The 27,335-nt window shown below is 40.2% G+C and overlaps 1 protein-coding gene across 1 annotated transcript in view; it reads right to left on the bottom strand.

The window, feature by feature from the left end:
* PDGFC (platelet derived growth factor C) overlaps positions 1-16,098 on the bottom strand; it is a 161,445-nt gene extending 145,347 nt beyond the window's left edge. Inside the window, exon 1 of the mRNA XM_042470110.1 lies at positions 14,960-16,098. Coding sequence (XP_042326044.1) covers positions 14,960-15,098 — 139 coding nt within the window. The 5' untranslated portion in view covers positions 15,099-16,098. The remainder of the gene's footprint in view (positions 1-14,959) is intronic.
* Between the last annotated feature and the right edge of the window lie 11,237 nt (positions 16,099-27,335).

Raw genomic sequence — 27,335 nt, 5'->3', positions numbered from 1 at the left:
CACATTGTCCCTAAGAAAACTCATCAAATTATATGGAAATCTGTGGTTAATGAAACCTGGAATTGACTGCTTTTGAACTTATTACAGCTGCAGTTGAGGAGGAAATTGATTGCATGAATCTCCTGTGTTTTATTCTGTCATAATAAAATATGATTTACTGTGGTGCATTTCAAAGGAAGGAACTGGAAAAGCCACCTCTGAGGATTTCTTGACTCAGAAAACCCTATGAAATTCATGGAGTCACCATACATTGGCAGGTGACGTGAAGGTACACACACACTAACAAATCCTTATACTAGGCCTGCAGTGTATTCCACTGATGGATTGTTCGAAATGCACATTGTCCCTAAGAAAACTCATCAAATTATATGGAAATCTGTGGTTAATGAAACCTGGAATTGACTGCTTTTGAACTTATTACAGCTGCAGTTGAGGAGGAAATTGATTGCATGAATCTCCTGTGTTTTATTCTGTCATAATAAAATATGATTTACTGTGGTGCATTTCAAAGGAAGGAACTGGAAAAGCCACCTCTGAGGATTTCTTGACTCAGAAAACCCTATGAAATTCATGGAGTCACCATACATTGGCAGGTGACGTGAAGGTACACACACACTAACAAATCCTTATACTAGGCCTGCAGTGTATTCCACTGATGGATTGTTCAGAACAAGGCCAAAGTTTAATTTCTGAATCCCAGATCCCCCAGTACCGAACCCCATCAGAAAATAAAAGTCTATCTACTCAGAATGTCCCATCTAGCTCAGGTGCATGCTCAAGTCTTGTACTCCATTACCTTCACACAGCTGTGTTTTGTTCAGAAATATTTAACTATGTACCAGTCCCATTTTTCATATGAAAGACTGAACTCTTTTCTTTGTTGCTACCTTCTATTTCCAATCTGACATCAGCTACTAAATCAAAGTTATATTTAAGTCTTGTTATGAACAGCTCTCACATACAACTTTTGAAAGGAAGTAAAAAAGCAACAGGAACCAAAGGGTCCCATTTCCCAACAATCATATGACTTAATGTAATATTCCTTTTTTCTATAAATAGGCATTTTTTATTTCATATTTTGTTTTGATATACCTTTGAACACTCTTGATGGAATGGCAGAAAATAGGTTTACCACTTTTCCTCTAATTATTTTTCCAAAAACATGGAAATTCCATACAGCTGAAATATAATCAAATGACTGTAAAACAAGGCTGGGCAGCTCATGCTTCCTAAGATGTTGACAGACTGCAGTCAGATTTATCCCTCACAATAAACTATGCTAGCTAAGGCTTGTGGGAGTTGCAGTTCAACTACATCTGCAGGGCCATACAATTCCCTCCCCTGCTATAAAATAACCCACACTCTTGAGTATGGATTTCATATCCAACACTTAAACATCTAGTAAATAAACCAATTTGTTTATACAACCCTGCAACTTTTTTACAATTTTTCCATAAAGACCATTTACATCCATTCCTTTTATTTTGTTTCAGAGTATTTGAATGAGCTCCATAACCACAAGCAAGTTGAACAAGCTTTTTTCATGATGGAAGTGGCCTCATATAAAATTCACCACCACTGGTGAAATATTTGGAACAATATTTGTAGATTTAAAATACTATAAAGACCCCCACAAAAGAATTTCCTGTGCCTCATGCCATTCAAGGATCTCACTATATCTACTGAGAAAGGATGTGCTATTTTCTGTTTAAATACTATAAATATGGTGGCTGGGGTTCAAAGACACATGTGGGGAAGGAGGTTTTTAAGCATCTCCTTTTAATGGCAGCCCTCATTAAAGCCACCCAAAGGTCAAGGAACCCTCCAGAGACGCATTCCATTATGCGCAATAGACTGCCAGTAAGGGGAAAAAATTGCACCTCCTCCCCCCAGAAGGCACACGTCCCAGACTTCTCTGGAGTCAAACCATTCAGAATGCAATCCACACCAATTTAGGAAACAAAACGCAATGTTATACCCTTCTTTCTTCCATATTCAATGAGATTACATCAGGGTAAATGATCAGTGAATCACCACAGAGCTGTCCCTTTATGTAAAGCCATTACATTAACAGGCCTTCTGTCTCCTGCTATGAAGAAAGCAATGTGAAAGTATACAGCAGTGTACTTTATTTGCTTTCTAAATACAGTCAGCCCCCTGTATCCACAGATTTAACCATCCACAGTTTGAAAATATTCAATAAATAAATAAATTCCAAAAACAAACCCTGATTTTATATAAGGGGCACCATTTTACTATGTTGCCATATTTAATGGGACTTGAGCATCCACAGATTTTGGTATAAATGGGAGGTCCTGGAAACTGCTCATGGAACCAAACCCCAGTGTATACCAAGTGACTGCTGTATAACTGATGAAGTATTATCTGCCACCTTAGAAGAGTGTTTCCTTCTTTTGAGGCCCTTAAAAATATGAGGTTTTTGATTTCCGTTTGATAAGAATGAAATGTACATGCGGTAATTCCATTTTTACCATTTTATAAAGCTATCTTTTCTTAGCAACCTCCTCTGCAGCTTTCTTCAACGAATTCAACATTCCTTCAAATTCCACATCTCTAAGAAACCTTTATCACCTAGCATTTGCCATATGCCCTGAACATTCTCCTCAGATTGGAAAGAAGAACTAAAGGCCTATCACACAAAAAAAGCTATAATGGCCTAAGCAGATCCTCAAACACAGCTGCAACTCTAGAGGGAGTAGTCCAACATAAACCACCAGGATTCCCCAAAAGAATTATGATGTAGAACTGAGTATATTTTCAACTGACAAAGCCCTCACAGAAATGCCATTGGGGAAAAAAAACAGGGAAGGGCATAATTTCCTTACTGTAAATATGTGAAGTACATAGCACTATTATTTAATGATATGCCCATTATTCCATCTCTGTTACAAGTTACTGTCAGGTTTACAATGGAGAAGAGACGGAGTTAAAGGGGTTTCTAATATGTGAACCACTAGTAATTTTCTCTTCAGACTCCTAAGCACCACATATACATTTTGAAGCTTTCCGGCTTCAAAAAAAGTTCTGGCGAAACGCAGCTGGACCCGGGCTGATGGCGGGTGGCGATTAGGCTGCGATTTAGCATATGATAATCCTTGCTTCCACCCCGAGTCCTGGCTGCACCCCAGGACACTTGAGCCGGTTTTAAAGGTCGTCTGATAAGCTCCTAACATTACACATGGCTGTAGTCTGTATTCACCTCCTTAATGTGGACAATGTATTCAGCTCTCTTCTGGCAGCTTGTTCCACATTCTAAGAGTGGTTGAAGAAAATGTCCTCTGACTGACAGTTGCCAGTACTGGATGACTGGAGTAAATGTCTGCCAGAGGATCCAAATGTACGGGGCTGATTATATGGGAGAACACAATTCTGTAGATAACCTGGACCCAAACTATGTAGGGCTTTAAAGGTAATAACCAACACAATTAGATGGGAGTACTTCTCTCCACTCTTTCTTAAAACAGCAATCTGAAGAAAAGAGGGGTCACAGCTCAGTTGCAGAACATAAGATTTACTTGCTAAAAATTCCAGTTTCTGTGTCTGACATCTGCAGTTACGTCTCAGAAACTCCCTTCCCCAAATCCTAGCGAGCCACTATCAATTGGTAGAGACTAAATATAGCTATTTTATTTTATTTTATTTATTCAAAAATCTCATTTTTATTCAGTATGAGACCTAAAGTGGCTAACAGTATAAATGGTCCGATGGTTTGATTTGATTTAAGGCCATTTCCTATGTCCCGGAACAACATTTTCTGTAAGAAGAAACAAAAACTCTGGGATAGCTTTGCATGACATTACTTTTTCCTTCTATGGACTGTATTTCTGTATATATAGCATACACAAAGCCATATGCATATATCTGAATAATCCCAACAGCTCTCCTGTGCAGTCGCCCCTTTTTCTAAATGAATGTTCCCATAGGATTTCCATATTAATTAAGAGCTACATATTTATTACTAAATTTGTTGTTACTACATTACAATCACACAATTTTATCACCACATTTTAAAGTATTTTGTGCTTCAGCCAATGAAAAGGTTGCCTTCCTGCAAAGGACTTAGAAACACTGCTACAACATATGTTGAACTGGACAGAGAAAAAAGAACCCTAGAATTTGGAAAACATTTTAAATAACTATTCTTCTTTTTCACATGACATATTTCCAAATAGTATACTTATCTTTATGAACAAAGAAAGAAGTTTGCCACCCACTGAGTCACTCCATTTGTTGGCAAGATATAGATTTACAGTGCTTAAAAATGTACTCAATTGACATTGAACTTTCAACAGCCTACATTCCTCACATTTTTACTGCATTACGTTTCCTGAAATTTGCATGGTATGATACACAAATAATGAATATATTGCTGTTAGTCTTTTTCTGCTTTGAAGTTTAATTCATACTGCCAACACTATGCTAGAATCAGTTACATCCTCCAGTCAAATTCATGTTTCCCCTGCTAAAAATATAACAGTTATTGTTAAACAGAAATATACATAATCATTTTCTTTCTGTTCATTCACAGACTGTTTCCAGCCACATTCTTACTTCACACCAAAGGAACAGACATATTGATCCATATACATATGGATGCTGATCCATATACATATATTAGTTTAAATTAATCAGTTAAAGTTTCTCTGATATCCCTCCCCCCCAAAAAAGACACTTGACCAACCTTTTAGCAGGTTACAAACAAGAAGCAAACCCATATGCGATTTTGTAGTATGGGCAGAGTTCCCAAAACAGGTGCTGATATTGCTGCACTTATTATCATGGTATTTATTATTTATTATTAACCTTTATTTATGAAGCGCTGTAAATTTACACAGCGCTGTACATGCAATCTTTTAGTTAGACGGTTCCCTGCCCTCAGGCTTACAATCTAAAAAGACATGACACAGAAGGAGAAGGGAGTGGTGGAGGGAAAGGGTAAGAGGTCCAGCAGTTCCTCTCAACCTCCGAGGTCTGGACCAAGGCAGATGGACTGGAGGGAGGGCAAGGCTTCATAATGGATGGTTAATCATTATCCAGAGAAAATACATAATCACAAGTAGGATAATACATATACAGTACATAGGAATACAGGAAATGGATCGATAAACAGCCAACAACAGAACATCAGATAGTAAGCGACAATTATGCGATGCCTGGGAAAGCTTCTCTGAATAGGATGGTTTTCAGCTCCGTTTTGAAGCTGGTTAAAGAAGTGATGGCTCTTGCTTGTGGAGGAAGAAGGTTCCAGGAGTGAGGGGCAGCAAGTGAAAAGGGGCGAATCCGGGATGGGGCAGAGGAAATCCTGGGCTGAGACAGGAACCCTTGACTACCAGAACGGAGGGCCCTGGTGGGAAGGTGAAGAGAAAGAAGGTCTGATAAGTAAGGAGGGGCCAGTCCATGGAGGGCTTTGAATGTCGACAGCAGGAGCTTATACTGAATGCGGAAAGGGAGAGGGAGCCAGTGAAGGGATGCCAACACAGGAGAAATGTGGTCAGAGCGGTGGGTGGAAGTGATAATGCGTGCAGCTGAATGCTGGACAGAGATGGTAGTAATGCTGTCAGGTCAGAATGGTGATGATAAGATGAAGTTATGTTATATTTGCAGTGTAGAATTGTGATACAGGCAAATCATAATTAGCATTGCCCCAATTTACATCATTAACAATGTACAACATTTCTCAAGACAGAAAGAAATGAAACCCACAACACATAGCTCTCACAGACCACCTGTACAATTAAACTGGGAGGTAAAGAACAAGAAAATGTGAGAGAAAAGAAGGGAGAGACGTTGAGTTTGGCCATGGAGCTTTGAGCAATAAGAAAAAGTAACTGGTTTTCTTTTTCCTGCCTAGTTTTGGGTGAGTAGGGAGAAAAAAGCAACTACAATCTTGGCATTCCTGGAAGTGGCTTCCATTGCCTACTTCAAAGGGGGAGCATGAAGAAACTCTAATTTCCATTGTCTGGAAGATGAGGTTTCCTTTATCTATTTAGAAATTGTGTGCTTAGATGTGGAGTCTCCATCTTCACTTGGCAAGCTTGCTGGAGAAGGCACAGCAGAAGACCATGGTTCTTACCAGTTGCTATCTGCCTATGTGCTCCTCTAAAGAGGAAATGACATCTACTGGCCAGCCAGCTCTCCCCAGATAAGCTTCCTTGGGGTCACCTCTTTTGGTTCCTAAGAACAGCATCAGCACAATTTATCTTCTGGAAAAGGTAAACACTGATATGTTATACTGTAATTCTCTTTAAAGTAGGTGGTGCATTGAGGAAAACTATTAACTTTGTGCCTACTTTAGTTCCACTTGGATACATGGAGGTACTGTGATCTCCCAAGATTTCCTGTGGCACCAGTTTCAGTTTACATCATGAGTCCAGGACCAATGACAGAAATCAAGACCTGCCTGTAAAACAGAGCGAATAAGCTGTATGCTGCTTTCTCTACATATTATCAGGTTTTATAAAATCAAACAACATTGAGAATGTATGTCACTCTGTAATAAAAGCATGCCAGACTCATTTTTAAAGGGGGGAAAAAAAGGGGGGGGGGGTTAGCAAATGTTATGGAAATTATGGTCAAGGAAGGACCTTCAAGAAACCTACTTCCTTTAAAAGCTGAATTTTCAAACTATGTCAGGTTTCCCTAGGAACTATTAATTTGGCCTAAAGACACAGAATGCTGCATCAAACTACTGGTTAATACAGTGAGCCCTTGGTATCCACTGGGGTTTGGTTCTAGGAACCCCCTCCCCCCAATAGATACCAAAATGTGTGGCGGCTCAAGTACCATTAAATACAATGGTATAGTAAAATGGTGTCTCTTATATAAAACGTCAAATCAAAGTTTAATTTTTGGAATTCATATTTTTAAACAACACTTTCAAGCTGTGGATAGTTAAATCCATGGATAAAGAATCTTTCCCTCTTTTCTTTGTCTGAAAATGTAAACTTGGTTAAATTGAGCCAATCTAATTATAGTTTCACACACACACAAACACAGTGTGTGATCTCCAGATCCAAGCATTTAGTCTCCTTCTAATCCTAACCTAACAATGCCCCACTATGCAACCCTGAAGTAGCTATAACAAACTTTGAGAACAATCTGTACTATGACTAAATCCTGTTGTTATTCTTGACTAGAGTAGAGCCACTGAATCAATAGATTTATCTACAAAATTACATTTTTGACAACTCCCAGAATCCAATAGCCACTGCATTCAGTGGCTGTACTGGGAAAGTATGAGAGTTAAAGTACTTAACAGTGTTAATGAAGCTCTTCTGCAAGTCATGTTCTACTTTTCTGTTAAGCAGAACAGGTTGCCTGCTTGAGATTTTAAAAAAAAAACCAACAACAACCCCAAGAGATACCTACTTTGCACTTGGAATCATCACCTCCTACTCAAGTTGCCAGCCAAAATAAGCACAGATTCTCTTCTGTAAATCCCTTCTGCCTTCTCTAATGCCAAGTGTGATATTCCTCTTCCCTCCTCTTTCTCCCAAGCTGAAAGTCATACTATAAAATCAGACTGTTCATCCCACAACTTCTTTCTCTCTCTTTTTTTTAATAGGAAGCCACTCAGAGTTACTGTATTTACTGATAATTGTTCTAAAACATCATTTTTTGGAAATGCTCTGATCTCATCGTCATTGCCTTGTAAGGAACGATATGAGGACATTCTGCTTCCAAGACTAAAACATTCTCAGTTCCTTATGTTTTGCTTAAAATATGCTAGCTTTAGACCAGTTTTACCAGACACACAGAAGCCTGCCTTGCAGTAGCATTATGCATTCTTTTTTCTTTAACTCTTATCTGAACTTTCTTTTGCCCTAAATTTCTCCAGTAGTTAATGTACCAAAAGAGTTTTTTCCCTAAACACAAATTAGTCTGTACCTGAGTTTTGGAGAGATATGTCCTTAACAATGTTGGCAACAACATCTCCAACTTGTTTTGTGATCTGTATTCATTCATTCAAACCTACAGAACCCCTTAACAAGAGAAGACATTATCAATTCCAAACTCCGCATCTGACACATTGATTTTAATGGAGATCACCTAAACATGTAAGCAAATATTCCTAATATATTTGATTGAAATCAATTAGACTTACATGTGCTTAACCTCAGCTAAAGTATGTGAATGCTACAAGGAAAACATTAATATCCTTCTTTGTCACCAGCATAGAAAGTTTTGTGCTGTTTTCCTGAGGGCTTTTAAAGTATTTAATCCTGTTTAGCCACATGCTTAGCTTTTTGTGTTCAAATCTACTTCAACTTATAGAGAGTCTTTGAATGAGAGCTCTCCAAGTCATCTTGCCATCAACAGCCCTGCTCAGATCTTGCAAATTCAGGGCCATGGTTTTCTTGGTTGATTCTATCCACCTGTAATGCAGTATTTCTCTTTTCCTACTGCATTCTACATTTGTTTTTGTTGTGTGCCTTCAGGTTGGTTTCAACTTATGACAATCCTAAGGCAAACCTGTTAAGGGGCAAGATTTCTTCAGACGCAGTTTGCCTTTGTCTTCCTCTTAGGCTAGGAGATTATGATTTGCCTCATGGGTTTCCATGGTCAAGTGCGGATTCAAACACTGGTTTTCCAGTGTCTATATCCAACACTCAAACCACTATACCATGCTGGCTCTTTAAAAAAAAAAAGCATTACTGTCTTCTCTAGTGAATCATGCCTTTTCATGATATGTCCAAAGCACAAGTGTCTTAGTTTGGTCATTTTGGCCTCTAGGGGCAGTTCAGGCTTTATTTGCTCTTGGACCCATTTATTTGTCTTTTTGGCAGTCCATAGTGTCTGCAGAACTCTCCTCCAGCAGCACATCTCAAATGAGCTGAATTCTTAATATCAGCTTTCTTCATCATCTACCTTTCACAACCACACATAGAAAGCAGAGAACATGGACAATCCTTCAGTATTCAATTAGATATCTTTACACATGAGGGTCTGTTCCTTCATAGCTGCCCTTCTAAGCTCTAAGCATGAACAGTTTAAAATATAAAGGTCCAAAATAAAAGTATACTTTTACATCACTTTTGTGTCTCTTATTTTGCCATTTCAATATTATAACTTAGTCTTCAGCTCTACAAAGTCTGTTTAAATTCCAAAGGGTTCAGTTTGATTTAAGCAAGCAACTTGTGTGCAGAACTGAAGTCTTATACCTGAATCTGCCACAAATACTATTTCAACAAACAATGGAAACAGCCGAATTTGTAGTAGACCAGTAGTGAAGCAAACCATATTTTCAAAGTATTTGTGGAACTTATTTCTTCAGATATTTTAAAATTTGTATTTGTATTAAAATATGTCCCTACCATAATTTAATATTGTAAGTAGAAATGGTAACTTTGTGCTGAAAGCAATGAAAAACAGCATTCCACATAAAAACTTTTGGTGAGCCAGGCCTTCTCTGTGTTTTCAAATGAGCATGTTATAATTGTAACAGCCAAAAGATAAACTAATAAAGCCAGAGTTCTTCTATAAACAAATCCTTTCCCCAAAAAAGGTATTATAATAAAACATAAACTGGCTATACACAAGAGGACTTAAGAAGGCAGGTTTCAAATTGTTTTTCAGTAAAGATATGCTGGCTTCACAGAACCTATCAATCTGAATTCCTGGCAGGCAGTGGCAAATGCATGCTTCATAATCTAGACTTGGAAATTGCTACAAAAATATTATTTCTAGTATGTAATGCAAGGCTAGAAAAGTCATATTATAGTAACAATTAAGGCTACAAACTGCCCAAATGTACCCAAATGTTGATCCTATTTAATTTAAGGAGACTTTCTTCTAACCAGATTGCACTATTTATTACTTGATTTTTAAACTTTGTTTTAGGAAACAATTACCCTTCAAAACAGTGTACAAGATTTCATAAAATGCAATAAAATATAATAAAATACTAATCTGATTAAGGCCAATTGAATTTACTTAAAACTGAGCAGTAGCAGTTAAAATATTAACAGCAATTCATAAAAGCAGCAATTCATGCAACGACTGAAATCAATCTGTTTTAGATTGTTTCTTGAAAGTTTCCAAGAATGCTTCTCTCACATTTCACAAGAGACTCATGTCTGATAACAGTGGAGTGAATATTAAAATGGCCCTGTCCTCAGTATCTATCAGCCTAATATATATTGGTCAAACAGAACTTAATAGATCAGGGGTAGGCAACCTGCGGCCCGCGGGCTGGATGCGGCCCGGCAAGGCCTTGGGACCGGCCCCAGCCCGGTCCTGCCACCGATTGCTGCCGGAGCCTTTGGCCTCTCACGTGAAGGCCTCTCACGCCTTTGGCCTATCAGGAGGCGGGCAAGGGGGGGCAAGCGGCAGGCAAGGGGGGCAATTGTCTATAGAAGCCTCCGAAACATGCATTTATATTAACATTTTTTTAAAAATCAGCAAATTTTTTCAGCGTGTCCTCCATTTAAAAAAAAGTGTCCTCCATTTGAAATTTTTGTCCTACATTTGTCCCGGTTTATTTATTTATTTAAAAATTTTATTTAATTATTTATTTATTGGCTTCGGCCCCCCACTTGTCTGAGGGACAGCAACCCAGCCCCTGACTCAAAAAGGTTGCCTACCCCTGTAATAGATGATATTAAAACCTGAGCAAGTCTGCTTGATTCCTCAAAGATACTGTCTACTTATTTAATCTGCATTTAGAAAGTTTACAATTTAACTAGGAATTACAAATTCTCAACAAAGGTGACTGTAGCCATTTAAAATTGGTTAAAAGATAACCAATAGCTAGTAACTATGTCCTTGTTAAGAAATTGGGAAATCCATACCTCAAAAATGTGGCTCTTCCACAGCACAGTAGGTGACCTTAAGAATGCCTTCCTCTCTCAGTTTCAGCCCCCACACTTTCTGAACTATACAATAACTGAATTGCTCTACAGAGTTTCTTTAAAGATAATATGGTACATTGATGTGATGGTGAGGGAATACAGCTCAACAGCTGAGCACATGCTAAGCATATAAGTTCCCAAGTTCAAATCCTGGCATATCCAGTCAAAAAAAAACCAGCAACAGATAATCTAAAAGACATCTGAAAACTCTCAGAACCACTGCCAATACTGGGCTAGATGGACAAATAATAAGTTAGAAGTCAGATTCCTACGTTCTATGTTTTAATAGACAACTATGAACGACATCTCTCATTATCTCTCACCATTGTGCTTGCTGGCTAGGGTTGATGAAAATGGCAATCCAACAATACCCAAAAGGCCCCAGATAACAGTGGTTGTGGGTTTCCATATCAGGGACATAGTGAATCAAGACTGAATTTTAATCCAAACTATAAAAGGGGCATCCACGGTGCTGAACTCCATCTCAAAAGAAGATCCATCACTTTGGACAGCTCTTTAATGTTCAGACCAAACTTGAGGGTGGATTCAGTGCCCTACTGACATGGAAGTCCCTATCTACCACCACCCACAAGTTACCAGCCACTGTTCTGTAAATATCTAGAATTAATTCCCATGAACACACGTAAAATGTGGCTTGAATCATATGCATGCTTCTTTGGGAAATAACATCTCTTAATCCAAACACTGTTTGGTTTGTTGTTGTTAAGTGCCTTGAAGTCATTTGTGACTTATGGCAACCCTACGGCAAATGTATCATGGGATTTTCTTGGCAAGATTTGTTCAGAGGAGGCTTGCCATTGCCATACTTCCTAGTGAATATGTTCATCATTGAACAAGAAGGCAAGGTGTGAGGAAGCTTGACAGTATTATTGTTTTGACTTATGCACAACCTTGTCATGTAAAGAGTAAGTTTCCACTTGTGATTACAAGTAGTTTTAACTGGCTCCTATCTTAGAGACACAAAATATTTAAGCTGCAGTAGAGTGCAAAATCACACTAATTATGCCAGTTAAAACTAGTTCAACAAGCATTAATGGCATTCCCTAAATAACTCTGAAGTGTTAGAAAATTATGTAGTGGTTTTGCTTTAACTTCTGTGTTAGAAGCTGTGCTACAGTAGCAGAGACTAGAAACTATAAATCAAGAGCAAATTTCAGTGCAGACATACAAATCAACTTACATAAAGCATAATTACTGCATTCATTAGAGAAAGTTTTTCTTTTCCTGAGAAGTTTTTATTTGGTTTAAGACCATCTGATACTAGTAGTAGTAGACCCTATATCAATGGGCCATTACAAATGGGCACTTGAATAGTCATCTGACCAATATCAAAGCTCAGTAAACTTTGCTATGGTGCCCAATATCTAGTTTCTAGTGATAGGGAGTATTCCAACCCTAAATTTTTTGCACATTTTGGCCACTGTACATCCTTAAACACCAGTTCTACTTGCCACACGAGAAACATTTTTTGGACACAGAGGCTATTTGAATGTACTTTCTCCACAGAAAACCAAATGTGCCCAGGTATTCACAAACTGCTGCTTCTTGGAAAATAACAGATAACAAGGTATATCAATAATCAGGGGGCATTTTTTGGGGTCTGAAAGAAGAAGCCAAGATGAATTCTAAACATTCCAGCTACCTTGGCAGTGCAGTCCACAAACCACAGCAGCTAGGGTGCTAAATCTCCCACAGAAATATTTTTTAAAAAAACCTCCAAAGATGAGCATGAAGCATGTTTCAAGCTTGGTGGCTACTGTGAACACCTTACAAGACCCTTAAAGTTCCATCTCACAGAGGAGCCAAGGGATGAAGATGCTAAGAAGTATTTCTATTCTCATGCAAAGCAGAGATGCCTTCCTTGGCTCAAGGACAAAGGTTAGTGAGATCAGTGTCCTCTGGATGCAGGGCTGAGGTTTCAGAGCCTTTTGATCACACTCTCCTCAGGCCTTTTGCATTGATTCTTGTTGCAGAATGATCCCTAGGCTGCTCTTTGATCATCACTTCTAGCACACTGCAGGTGCCACATGTTAAGAACCAGCCACAATATGAATTTTCTCTGGATAAGAGTAATAGCACAAGGCAGAGTTTACCAGCTCATATAAAAGAAAGGGAATGTTTGTTTTTTTTATCCAGTAAACACAGGGGAGGGGAACTGCTTTGAGCTAATTTGTTCAAAGCTGACCTGTTATTTAATACTATGTTCTTTTTTCTCTTTTTTTCCAGACAGCCACCCCCCCCCCCCCCCTTTATGCCTGTTTGGCTAGTTTGTGTCTAGATGAAATCATGTCCTCCTGCCTAACAAGGAAACTACTAAAAAGTTTTTCCCCTTACATTAGCATTCACCACTGGAAAGCAGGGTGTTTAATAGACTAAATTTAGGCAGCCTCCATTCACAGTGTGGTTTCATGTGGCATCTAGCATTTCTGTTTGCTAAGTACTCCTTTAAATGACTTCGTAAGAGAAGATCAAGGGAGCGGGAAGGCCTTAAAAATCTGAATAATGTATATCATATGGAGTTCGAAGGCTAAGCAAATTACACACCCCAAAGCTGCCCTCGGTATGAAAGGAGCCTTTCTCCCTAGTCTCCTTCTACCCTGGCCCAGGGGAACTTACATTTAAGGGTTTTCTAAACATTTCAGGACACTTGAAAGCTTGAAAACTATTACTGTTTCCTATGCAGATTAGCTAGTTTCCAGCTTTGTATAAAAGAAGAGTTCATTCTCCATAGACTCCCACCAGACCGAGGTAAACCTGGGAGGGTCAGGAGGGGGTGATCAGACAGCCATTGCAGAACCCCCTCCCCAAAAAGCTTGCCAGGGAGGGAGAAAAGGGAATAGAAATAATTAATCTATGATTTATCTTTTAGCTTCTTAATTGGTGCCCTTTTACCTATCCTGCTTCAGTTAACAAGTTTCCTGGAGTGACCAAACACACTATGAAGGTAGAGCTGCCAACTCTCATTCATTGCAGCTTCAGTCTCCCAAAGAAAGGCTCACTCTGGCCAAGGGAGATGGTCTCTCCCACCACCAGCACCACCCAGGAGGTGGCTTTCAAATGCGAGATCTTTGCAAACAGGAGGGGAGGCTTGTCATTTCCAGAGTGAACAACACACAGGCTCCCTTTAAAGAAAAGAAAAAAAGTTATTACCCAGGATTTCTGTGACAGCTACCCAGCCCCTGAGGCTTTGGAATGGCAAAAGCAGGCTGCTGATCCAGCCTTGGCCCAACGCTTTCTCATCTCCCCAAGCCTCTCTGCAACCACAACTTTTTCTATGGTGGCCTATGGTGCCTTGCAAAAGTATTCAGCTCCCTTTGACCTCTCAACAATATGGAACTAACATTGATTCAAATGGAACTGTGGCACTACCATTTGATGCACAGGACTAACTAGCATTGTGGAAGTCATGCAGTTCCACGCTGCTTTAGCTGCTTTGGCTCCATGCAGTTCCACACCATAGAATGCTAGGGAATTCTGAAATTTGTAGTTGGGTGATTGAACCATCTCTGTCAGGTGCCACAGCCAACTTACAACCCCCACAATCCCACACAGCCTTGAGCCAGGGGCAATTCATGTGGCAGCAAACCAGATTTATTTCTGTATCTGTTCCAAAACACACCTACAGAAAGAAATCCAGTTCAAGACCTCTTGACCTATTCTGGCTCAATGTCTGGGGAATTCTGGGAACTGTAGTTTCGTGAGACCTTGAACCTTCTCAGAGAGAGCTCTGGCGCTAGGGCAAACTCCAGTTCCCAGGATTTCCCTGGCATTGAGCCAGGGCAGTTCAAGTGGTCTCAAAGTGGCATCTAAACCGGAGCAATAACCTGGCTTGGCACTGCTTTAAGTGTCTTGGCTCAAGGGCATGGAATTCTGGGAGTTGGAGTATGCTATGGGGCCCAGAGCGGACCAACTCTCAGAATTCCATAGCCTTGAGCCAAGACGCTTAAAACGGTGCCAACCCAGGTTACTGTTCCAGTGTGGATGCAACCTTGTTAGGATACACGCGTAGGCGCCTGACCCGCAAGAGGTACGCATCCACACATGCAGAAAACGGGACGTGTGCTTACCGTTCTGCTCCTTGGCGCTGGAGAACTGGAACTTGCTGCTGAGGTTGGACTCGGCGCGCGCCGCCTGCTGCTGCTGCTGCCTTTGGCTGAGCAGGGCAGATGTCAGCAGCAGCCAGAAGAAGAGTCCGAAGAGGAGCATTTGGCCTCTTGCTCGGGGGGACAGGCAGGAGCCCTTTGCCGAGGGCCAGGGGCCGGGTCAAGCCTTCGCTCAGCCCCCAAAAGCTGCCCCAGTGGAGAGGAGGCAGAGGCGGGGGCAGCACTGAGCCTGTTGGAGAACCACCACCACCTCCAGCAGCAGCAGCAGAGAGGAGAGTAGTTTCCACATAATCCCATCCAAAACTTTTTTTGCTCCCCCCCCTCCTCTCTCTCTCTCTCTCTCCCTCTGATGTCTTTTCCCCCTCTTGATCCTGCGTCTCCAGGGTTTTCTTCCCCTCTCTTTCTCTCCCTCCTCCTCCTTCTCCTCAGGTTTAAACCATAATAATCCGGAGCCTCTCCAAAAGGCAGCAATCCTGAGCAAAGTTGTGGCAAAGGAGGGAGGTCTGGGGAAATAAGTCAAGGGAGGGGGCAGGGGGGAGGGGGTCTTGGTGGCTGGAAGGCGCACCTGTCAGCTCCAGCCAGACCTGCTGAAAGAGGGGGAAAGAGAAGGGGGAAGCCTCCCGGGGAGGGAAAGGTTGGGGGGAGGGGGTCTCCAAGCAGCCTCTTTCCCCCCTCAGCGCCTGGCTAGAAAGCAAGGCTGCTTCAAGTCGGTGGCTCTGCTCCCTTCTTCGCGTGGGGCTGCCATTGCCCCCTCCTCGAAGGGGGAGGGAGGGAAGGGAAAAGAAAACAGAAAGGAGAGGGAAGGCGGGGAGAGGAAGCGGGGGAAACAAGGAGGGACAACAAGCCTCCAGACGCCCCAATTGGGGACCTTTAGGAGAGCGGCACAACCCCCTTTACCTCAGCTGCCTCGTCCCTCTTGCCTCCCCCTGGAGAAGAAGGAGCCTTTTTTCTCTGCTCCACCCCAAAAGCCTTGCTGCTCCCTCCCTGCTTCCCAGGCAGAGCCTTCTAAGGACTTGAGGGCTCCTCTGAAGCCTAAAACCAAGAAGGAGAAGCAGAAGCAGAGCCCCGCTTTAGAGGCGGACCTGAGCCCACCTCTCTTCCCCCAAGCCACCCACCCCTTCTCCTCAGGCTTCCTCCTCCTGGTCTGGCGGGAAAAGGTGGTGGTGGTAAGGAAGGAAGAAAGAAAGAAAGAAAGAAAGAAAGAAAGAAAGAAAGAAAGAAAGAAAGGAGGGGCTACTGTGGCCTCAGCAGCAGCAGCAACAGGAGAGGGCAGGAAGAGGAGCTTCTTCTTCCCCCCAGGAGGAGCTGAGGAAAGTCCTTCAAAGCTACTACTACTACTAGGCGCCCAGGTCGCAGTCCCTCTCTCTGTGTATTTCTCTCCTGAAGTGCCAGCTGCCCACTATATATTAACAGGTGCCAGGAAAAAAGAGCTTCAAGGAAGGTTTCAGTCAGGGCACGGCTTTAGAGAAAGGGCCCACCTCAAGAGTGGGCTCCCAGGCAGTCAGTGGCATCCGTAGGGTCAGTGTCACCCAGCACAGGGGGAAATTGGAAGTATAAATGGTGTTTAAGCCGTGATTAACCCACCATTGTGAGAATGGTTTTCACATGATGTCGCGTGCGAAGTGCTGTTATCCCATGAACAACCCATGATTAGCCCACAATTGCATGGAATTGCGCAAATGGCTTGCACACGATGTTGCATGTAAAGCGCTATTATCCCATGAGCAACCCTTAATTAACCCACAATTGCATGCAATCACATGAATGGTTTTTACACTACATCATGTGAAAAGCACTATTATCCTGTGAACAACCAGTGAATTGTACAAATGGTTTTCACACAAAGTTGCATGCAAAGTGCTATTATCCTATAAATAACCCATGACTGACCCACAATTGGACACAAATGCACAAATTGTTTTCATACGACATTGAGACAAAATGTGATTAAAGTGCCATTATCCCATGAATAACCAGGCAAGAAACAACAGTAACTCATTCATGAAATTTTCCTGTGAATGACTTTTTGCTGTTTCTTGCCTGATTATTCCCTGGTTTTTCGCAGGATAATGGCACTTGTGTTAATGTCATTTTAAGCATTTTTTAATGTCAATTTTTAATGTCAGTTGTGCAATTTTCATGGGTTAATCATTGTTTAAAGTCCCATTTTCTCCGAGGTGATAAACTCCATGGTGTCACACCCTGCATTTACCTCCTGTTACACACCATACAGAATCCTTAGCAATGCTTCCCCCCCCCCCCATCAATTGTACCCATAAATTGTAATTCCCATATAGTACTGAGCACAATGCCAATAGATGTGACATATGCAACTAGCTAAATTAAAAGTATACCTTCAAATAATAATATCATACACACAACCTAAATGTATTTATATACTGTATGCATAGTGAAGATTTGGTTGGCCGCCGCTTTCTCCTTCCACTGAGCTTCACTCCACTCCCACCACCTTTTAAAGCATTTTAAAGGAAAGCAGATGAATGCCACAGCCCATTTCTGCCAAAAAGTATGTGTTTGGGGAGCAGTGGTGTTAACCCTCCAGGGTGTCACCTGGTGTGGTCCGCACCCCCTGCACCCCAATAGTGATGCCACTGCCTCCAAGGATGGAGAGTTCTTGAGTGCCTTCAAGCTGTTTCCAGATTATGACCTCTCATACACATAAGATCAATGTGTTTACCTATACATATGAGATTATCAGATGGGGGATGAAACGTCCTTGTCCCACACTTTTCCTGCTGTCATAGCACGATTGTAAGATGATTTTCATACGATGTCGCACTTATCTGGACATTATCCCATCTGGAAAACACGATTGATCGCGATTGTACAAAAGACTTTCAAACAACATCGCACAGATCTCATCACTGTCCCAGCATTGAAGAGACAGTGCCTGGCATTTTGCATTAATGGGGGTTCGCATTAATGGAGTGCCACTTCAATGATGAGACAATAGCACTGCAATCTGCAAGACTTTCGCGGGATCACAGTCAAAGATGGGATAAGGATGAGGGAGCGATCCTGTCCTTATGCAGTCCCTGTGCGATAATCTCTATAGTTTTATTTGGTTCATTTGGTAAAATGTGATGACTTTAAGGATCTGTTAAAAATAATTTAAAAATATTAAAAATAAAAATTGAAATTTAATTATTAATTTAAAAAAACTGGGGCCTCTCTTTTATCCTCCCACTGAGTCTCACCTCATTTATACCATGTTTTCAGCATTTTAAAGATATACAGGCAAATGCCACAACCGATTTCTGTGCAAATGCAGATGTCTGAGGAGCAGTGGTGTAACCCCCCCCCTTCCCTTAGGGTGTCACCTGGTGTGGTCCACATCCCCTGCACCATCTAGTGATGCCACTGTCCTAAGGCCACCCTATCCTGAGGTTTTCCTTTTTATTTTATTTTATTTATTTCAAGGATTCTTGGCAATATTCTTCAGAGAGGATTTGCTATGGCCATCCTCAGAGGCTTTAGAGTGTATACTTGCTCAAGGTCTCCAAAGCTGTAGTTCAACACGGAAACCACTACACCATGTTGGCTCTCCTACATGCATTTAAATGCCATAATTGTTCTTGCTGCTGCTGCTGTTGTGTACCTCCTCAGAGGCTTGAAAGAGGGTGACTTGCTCAAGGCCACCCAGTGGGTTTCATGGCTAGGATTCAAACCCTGGTCTCTTTAGCAGTAGTCTAACACTCACACCACTGGACCACACTGGCTCTCCTACATGCATTTAAATGTCATATTCATTGTTATTGTGTGCCCTTCAATTCATTTCTGACTTATGGTGACCCTAAGGCAAACCTATCATCGGTTCTTCTTGGCAAGATTTGTTCAGAGGGGGTTTGCCATGAGACGGAAAGTGTAACTTTCCTAAGGTTACCTTGTGGGTTTCCATGGCTAGGATGGGATTTGAACCCTGGTCTCCAAGTGTCCTAGTCTGCCACTCAAACCACTACACCACATCATGTCATACTGCATGCATTTAATGTCATACCCACTCAATGGGTTTCTATGGCTGAGCCAGGATTCAAACTGTGGTCTGCAGAATCATAAACCAGTGCTCAAACCACTACACCACACTGGCTCTGCAGCTGCAACCATGATGTCTCTCTCAACCTAGGCAGAGCTCATATCCATTCTCAGTGACTCCACCAGCTCCTTCTGTTAGGAAGCAAAAACATGAGGTTTCCCTGTATTCTCCAGCCTTGCTTGCTTGTTGTGTGCCCACTGAACCCCAGCAGATTTACATCTGCACAGCCATGTATAGGACTGTGCTGTAACTTTTTAAACTGTCCTTTCAAAGTAAAGGGAGGGGGGAGAACAGTAGGAAGGTAATGGTATGGTACTAACACAACTAAGTGAATTTGCTGCCAAAGAACTGCCTATCAGTTCAAATGAGATCATGATGTGGTTCACACCTAATAATCCTGCCTCCATAAACTATGATTTAGCCCACTGGAACAAATATTAGGCCTGGGGAAGCTTTCTTCCCTGTTTTCCTACACCAACCAAGCAGCTGTTTATGCCAGACTTCTATCTATCACATCCAATATGGAGAAGTTTCATCTGATTTTATACTGGTTTGCTAACCAGTATCTTGCTGCTGAAGCATAGTCCTGACCCACTGTTGATCATCTTTCTACACACACTCAGTAGAAGCTGAACTAGTTGAGTTTCCCTTTTCAAAGAAGTTTATTACTGCAGTATAGTTTTTGGCCTGCAAAGCTAGCCTATAATTGTAATTCTTTGGCCAGGAAAAAAAGGAGGAGGAAGAAAAGGAAAGGCTGGGTGTAAAGTGAATGTGGTTTGTCTGTTTTCTCCAGGACCTAATGGAATCCCCTGAAATAACCAGCTAATAAGAAGAAAAGGAGAAGCAAAGGGTGGAAGCCAGAATGGGACTTGAGAAAAGCTCTATGTGTGATAGAAAGCTGGATTTTTACTGGAACAAGTACCAAACTGAATTAAATGTCTGAGGCTCTGCTGCTGTGCTTCTGGAATGATGTGCTTTAGATGAAAGGTTTGTGGGAGACCAAGAAGCTCTCAGGAATGTCCTAGGTGGTTTCAATACCTGGTGTATTAGGGCTTCAGGATCCAAACTGGGTTAATATGTATAGGCCCTATTCCACCTTATGCTGCAGTGCCACGGTCAACATTTGGTTAATTTTCAGAGACTCTGTCCAGCTTTCCAGACTAGCAGTCTGAAGGACAACTAGTATGATAAAATAATAATGGGGCTGGCACTGTTGTTGTGAGCAGACTCCCACCTTGTCCTCCTACAGCCACAGCAGTGCTATAAACACCATTAGGGAGAATTCTGACCTAACAGCCTCACCATTTGTACTTCCAAGTGTAATGATACAATCTAGGCTACATTAAGCAAAGGTGTTTCTGTGCATTTAGATGCCTTCTTTTTCCCAGCACTGAATGATTTATTGAAAACTTCTATATCCTTTCTTTTCTTTAAAAAGCTCAAAGCAGCTATCAAATTAAAAACAATAATATTGGTATCACCAACTTTTTATCCCTGCAACCCTGTTTCTGTATCTCTATCATACCAGTAAGTAGTTTACCAGAATGAGATTGATGTACAGTTGTGCAAATATATTACAATATATTTGAGCAATAGTCATAGCTAGGGTTAAATATAAAGTATACACCCACTGGGAAGTAAATTCCATTGATATCAGTGGAGCTTATTTCTGAGTAGACATTCATAAAACTGCTCTGTGAAGGGCTAACAGCTAAAGCAACTATGCAAGCTATTTATATATTTATATATGGCTGGTATTGTATATTTATATGTGGGGAGTGGTTTCAAGAGAGTCTAAAGTCCAAATCTTCATAATATAATAAACATGCCAAAGGAGTCTATAGACTACTACATATAGTGGGCCTTTTAGCAAAGGCAATAAAGTTTAATCATATTTTTCTGCAAAATATTTTCCAAGAATTCATTTTATACCAATATTAGTGAATAATTTATATGGTTGCGTTGTCTGTTCTTAGGCAGGAAGTAGTAGTTGTCAGTTTTAGAACCCAAAATAAAAGAATCCACTGTTCTGGAGTGAAAAAAACACATAAAAGATCCAGTAACAAATCCATTTTATCTTGAAAGTTAAGCAAGGTCAGCCCTGTTTAGAACTTAGATGGGAGACCTCCAACAAATATCAGGCTATATTTCAGAGGAAGGGTCAAAACATCTCTAAGTATTCCTTGCCTCAGAAAACCCTATGAAATTAATAGGGTTATCATCATGGCACTCACATTCACACAACAACTGATTATCATAATAATAATTAATAATAATAATTTGTTTTATTTATATACCGCTATTCCAAAGATCATAGCGGTGAACAGCAAGTAAGCTAATTAGCAAGTAAGCTAATTTGCCCCCAACAGTCTGAGTACTCATTTTAGCGACCTCGGAAGGATGCAAGCCTGAGTTGAGCTTGGGCCCTTTTGCTGGTCTTGAACTCGCAACCTTGTGGTTTTGAGTGAATGGCTGCAGTACAGGCATTTAACCACTGCGCCACCAGGGCTCCATTAAACCAATAAGTAAATATAAACACCAGACTATTTTGTGACAGTGTGGTTTCAATAAGTATATATTGCATAAAAACTAATAATCCTAATCCAGGCAACTAGTTGGATTTTAATATGTGCACTATAAATAAAACAGTCCTACTAAGGGTTATACCAATGTACCTCATTTGATAATTTGAACCATCTGGGTTAACATCTACAAAGAATGTGTTGATTTGAAGCCTCTTTCTTTTGTCTGGCTTGAAAAGCCCTTAGTATATATAATTTTAAATGAGATCACTTACAGTTTATGGAGCACTGAGGTAAAATCACTGTATTGTGTCTTTGAAAGAAAACAACCATGTAAGAATCTCTAAGGTTCTGAAAATCTGCTGAAAAATTCCCCTAGAACTTTTTTTATACACCCAGGGCTGAGGGTCTGAAATTAAGAGCTTGTTTATTTTTGACCAAAGGTTACTGTTTTAATATGTATTTCAGATTAACTCTGTATGCAACCATGTTTTACGGATTTTTTTAAAAAAAGTTAAATTTAACCCTTTCTATGACAAAAATGTCTCTTTCTAATGTGCAAGGAGAGTGCCTATCATGTAGAGTTAGTGTATTACATTACATATAATCCTCTTAAAATTTGTACTTTCACTGACCAAAGTTGTCTTAGTTCCTAATAATTCAGACTGCATGTACTACTGCTTACTTCTGGTTTTTTGTTTCTCATAACACCAGCATCAAAATGTCTCCAGATGTTTGTTGGCAACTCTTCAAGGTAAATGTGCACTGCCACTGGACAAGCCTGAACTTGCCTGGTCTGTTATCCCTGCTATGCAAAGATCCTTTTGTGAACTCTGGACTGGCTAATAGTCCAATCTTATAAAGGCAGAGCCAAAACCATGAGGATTTGGAATTCAGTATTGGGTCTGGAAAGAGGAAAAATGATTTCTACTGAGTAGATAAAAACTTAGGCTTTCTTCTAATCTAGAAATGACTTCCCTTTTCTCTGATTCTTCTATAATCAAGTAAACTATAAACCAGTTAAACTATAGACAATTAGAAAAATACTGCCTAGTTTGTAAATGAAAACTGAAACATTATTTTGCTTTTGTTTCTCTGACTGCAGTTGTATTTTCTCAATATACAGTTGTATTTTCTTATTGGCTGCATCTACACTACAGAAATAATGCAGTTTGACAATACCTTAACTTCCATGCTATGGCTCAATGTGATGGAATTCTGGGATTTGTAGTTTGCAATGGCACAAGAGAAGACTAACTGTCTCACAAAAGTACAAATCCTAGAATTCTATTGCATTGAGCCATGGTAGTTAAAGTGGTATCAAATTGCATTATTTCTGTAGTGCAAATACAGCCAGTTTTAACAGTTTTATTTCTGTAATACAATTTTCAGAAGAGACTGAGAGGATGTGACTTGCTCAAGGTCACCCAGTGGGATTCCATGGTTTCCATAGTCATAGTCCAACACTCAAAGCACTACACAGTACATTTGCTCTCCTATATACTGTACATTTAAATGTCACATTGCCACTCACCCTGCCTCCATCCATACCTGGATTGGGTACTTGGACCTTAGGGTGATCTCTTAAATATTTACCCATGGCTGTTTTGCTGCTTGATATAGACAGCCAGAAACAGTTATAAAAACAACAAGTATAGGTTTATTGAACTCAGTAGTACAATACATGAACTTTTCAATATTCTATTTGGAGATATCTCATTCACAGGGCCGCCATGAGTTGAGGTCAACTCGAAGGCTACTTACAACAACAATTCTTTCCTATTCTGTTCCCCAAAGAGAGAATCAGTTCTCCCTTCTGACTGGCTATCCTGTCTCTTCTATCCAGATTCTGTCTCCATCAAACCCAAACTTTCTGTCTCTCAAAATCTACACCCTATCTCTCTCAAAGTCAAGCCCTATCCATTTTTAGAATAACCACAGTAATGCCCATCTCACTGAGATATTGCAGCTTAAGTATATTCGAATATGGCCACTATGTATGACCATGTTTGAAGAAACCCTTTCTTGTCTTAAGGACATTGAGATGTAATTTGAAAGTCTAAATTTCTCTCCTCCCCCCCCCCCCGGAAAATAATTTTATTTTTTAAAAACAACTAACTTAACATTTACTCTGATAAAAATATTTACAATATTCCCACCTTCAAGAAGGTTCCAAAAAATATAAACACTCTACTTCTCCCTAGAGGAAGAACAAAAATATTCTCATTAAAAAGAAACAGGAATACATTCATATTTCCCACTTTCTTTATACTCAAGTAGTTTTACAAATAATAGACTTCTGAAACATTTTATTTTACATATCCATATATTTATATGTACACATTTATATTTAAAACAGATTTTACAAATAAAGGCAACAACTGTGTATAAAATATCTTTTTTTTAAACCAGCAATAAAATAACTGGTCAAACACAATCTGAGATTGAGCATAGTGCATTCTAGGACTTGGTGCAATAGCGCAATGACTGATCAGGACAGTTGCTTTATGAATTTCGCAAAACTACTAGATGACACCACCATTTGACATGGATTCTTAAATAGCCCAAATCTGATGCAGTAATTATCAGTGCACAATGTGTTCAGTCTAGGGTAGATATGGAGGTTTCCTCTAGATGATGGCTGCTTATATTCCTTGGTGTTGTGGTGTATAACCATCAACCATCCCAGGGAAAGGTGGGCACCTTACTCCTGCCAAACTCTAGCCATGAATCTGGCACTCAATTATGCAAGTTCTGCTAACTGCTAGACAACCTGACTGCAGGAGCTTTTACTATTTAGCATCATATTTATGAAGACCCAAAACCAGAGGTCTAGCTTCCATAATGAAAGCCCATTAAGGGCAGCTGTGCCAACTGGCAAAGAGGCCCATCTTCCCCTCACTGAGAAAACACTGCTTACACTCTCTCCATGTCAATTCATTTTTTAAGGACCAGCCTCAGCAGGAGATAATGAAAAGCAATTGCTCCAAGCCCCAATCTCCATTTTTCCGACTCCAAACTTTTAAGGGGAAATTTCTCATAACATAGAAGCATTATTTTTTGCTTTCTTAACCCCATGCATGCATCACATCACTCCTTGTCAGCCTTAGTTCTTCTTTTTTCACTCTTAAACATCAGAAGAGAGGAAAGGGCATATGACAAAAAAGACATACTGCATCTTTGAGATTATGAATGTTGGTAACAATTGGGTCACTGACAGGAAATGACTACTGGACACCATAGCTGGAATCTTGTTGATACACTACACTTGCAGTTGCAATTTTTCCAGTGTCATACAGTGATGGCAAGGGAAAGCAGACAAAGTCTGTGAGTTCCAAGCAGCCTATTTTTGCAGTACCTTATTTCCTTTATGGCCACTCCTGCTGTAGACTTTGCCTCTGCTACTACCTACAGTGGCACAGTTATGTTGGCATAGTTCACCAACAGGATTCCAGTCCATAAGTCTTGCTTTTGAAAAAAAGATACATAGATCTTGGTTAATTTTTTACCTTTAATATGCAAATTGTGATCATATTCTATTTACAGGAAGAGAAATTTAAAATAATTTGATTCAAATAAAGTATTAAATGAAAGAGGGGCACAAAAGTAAAATCAGTAAGTACTTAGAAGTAATGGGCTGTTTTTGTCGTATGCCTTCAAGTCATTTCTGAATTATGGTGACCCTAAGGCAATCCTATCAAGAGGCTTTCTTGGCAAGATTTGTTCAGAGAGGGATTGCTGAGCATGGATTCAAGCCCTGCTTTCTATAGTCATAGTCCAACACTCAAATCACTACACCATTCCTGATGTAATGGGTTACTTCCTTTTGCAATGACTAAGGCAAATTCCAAATTACATAATCGCATAATGATTCTAACAATGCAGAAAGGCTCATCATTTTTGTGGTATAATATACCTTATAGTTACAGGAGATGTACATTTTCACATCTTAGGTGTGTCTCAAATAATTATTATTCTTATATGATTATTATTATTATGTTGTTGTTATTGTATTATTACTATTATGAAAGCCAGCATGGTTTAATATTACCAATATTCTGGAGACCAGGGTTCAAGTCTCCACTCAGCAATGGAAACCCACTGGGTGACGCTCTTTCAGTCTCAAAGGAAGACAAAGATGTTTATCACACTATGCTCTTAAAGAGCTACTATTCCAGTGTGACTCCTCTAGCAGCCTCCTGTTGCATGCTGGGATTGGCAGTTTTAAGGAGCTGAACTTCTCTGCCTGAGAATTCTAAATACCCCTCCTTAAAACTGCCAATCCCAGCATGCAACAGGAGGCAGCTAGAGGAGTCACACTGGAATAGTACCTCTTTAAGAGCTCGTCTGATAAACACCAAAGAAAAACACCTTGTGACCAACTCTTGCCAAGAAAACCCTGTGATAGGTTCACCTTAGGTACTACTAACTGAATGAACTAACTGCATGAACTAAACTAAAAATCACTGACTGATGGAAAACCATCACTCATTGCACATGTTAATTCGTCATGGAGCCTTACTATGGAGCATTCCTGAAGCATGAAGGTGTGATAGCGCATCCCGCTTCTCTCCTGTTGATGAAACATTTGCGGAGCAGCCATTGAAAGTGAAGCTCAGAGAATGCCTTTTGGTATAAGGAAAAAGTTGTGCAAGGAATGTCCCTATTTTTACCTGACACAGACTTAAGGATATGCCATTGACTCTTATTTGAAAGTACCTATGAATTCAGATTTCTGTGATAGCTTGAGCCAAATGAAACTAATTAGTGAGAATCAAAGTCTTTTAAATATGTATATAGATACATTTCCTTGTAGTCCTTACAATAATCCTATAGGTTAGATCACTTTTCTTGTCCCAAGTGATTTAAAGTTGAAATGTAGGAGGCAGAAAGTCCCTGAGATTTGATTCATGAATATTAGTAAAATTAATTTTAAAAATTCATGACAGTGGTGAAATTTAAACCAGGGGCTTCCCCTGATTTGAAGTTTAGCCTCTTAACCAAAATACTACATTTTGTAAAAGGGAAAAAATATTTAAACCAGGCCTACCTGAATAAAAATGTACCAGATACCAGCCAAATAACCGTCATTCACTAGGACTAGATATTTTAATCACTGGGGAATCTGCAACACATAGGGTTACAGTCTCAGCATTCTTCCGGATTTGTCACTTGCAGAGTTGAAAATATTGTCTCCAAATTTTAGCCACTTTCCTTGGAGCAAGAGATGCTATTCATTTTTTGTCTGTTGGTGTACTTTCCTCACCACCAGCAGCCAATGTAGTAAATTAAGGGAACCCGCTAATATCTCGCAGCAAAACAGCAAACCTGCTAATATCTTCTGTTGCCCAAGCCACTCACCTTGGTTCACATATAAACCTTGAACTCACACTTCATCAGAATCATGTGTCTCTATGATCACAGCTCCTTGCTATGACTCTTACTTGCCTGCCACTACAATACATGGTATCATCTTAGTTAGTTATAGTACTCTGTTCCTCCCTGTGTCTGAAAAAGAAACAGAGAGGCCCAGACATGCATGCACCATTAAAACCTTAACGGTAAAAGAAAGGCTGCCTGTCTGCAAAAATCTAGGTGGGTGTTCTTCAGCTGATAAGTCCACTTTCCTTTTGAATATCAGAGCAATAGAAGTAATTCTACTGAAGTTCTATCATTTCAGTGACAGAAACAAGCAGCACTTTCCCCATTTATACCCCAGAACCATATTTGCATCATTCATGTTTTGTAGTTACCCCCATTTTAT

The sequence above is a fragment of the Sceloporus undulatus genome, chromosome 5 (assembly GCF_019175285.1).
Source record: "Sceloporus undulatus isolate JIND9_A2432 ecotype Alabama chromosome 5, SceUnd_v1.1, whole genome shotgun sequence".
NCBI lineage: Eukaryota > Metazoa > Chordata > Lepidosauria > Squamata > Phrynosomatidae > Sceloporus > Sceloporus undulatus.
Note: the sequence above shows the minus strand (reverse complement) of the source record. Positions and strands in the feature narration are given on the sequence as shown.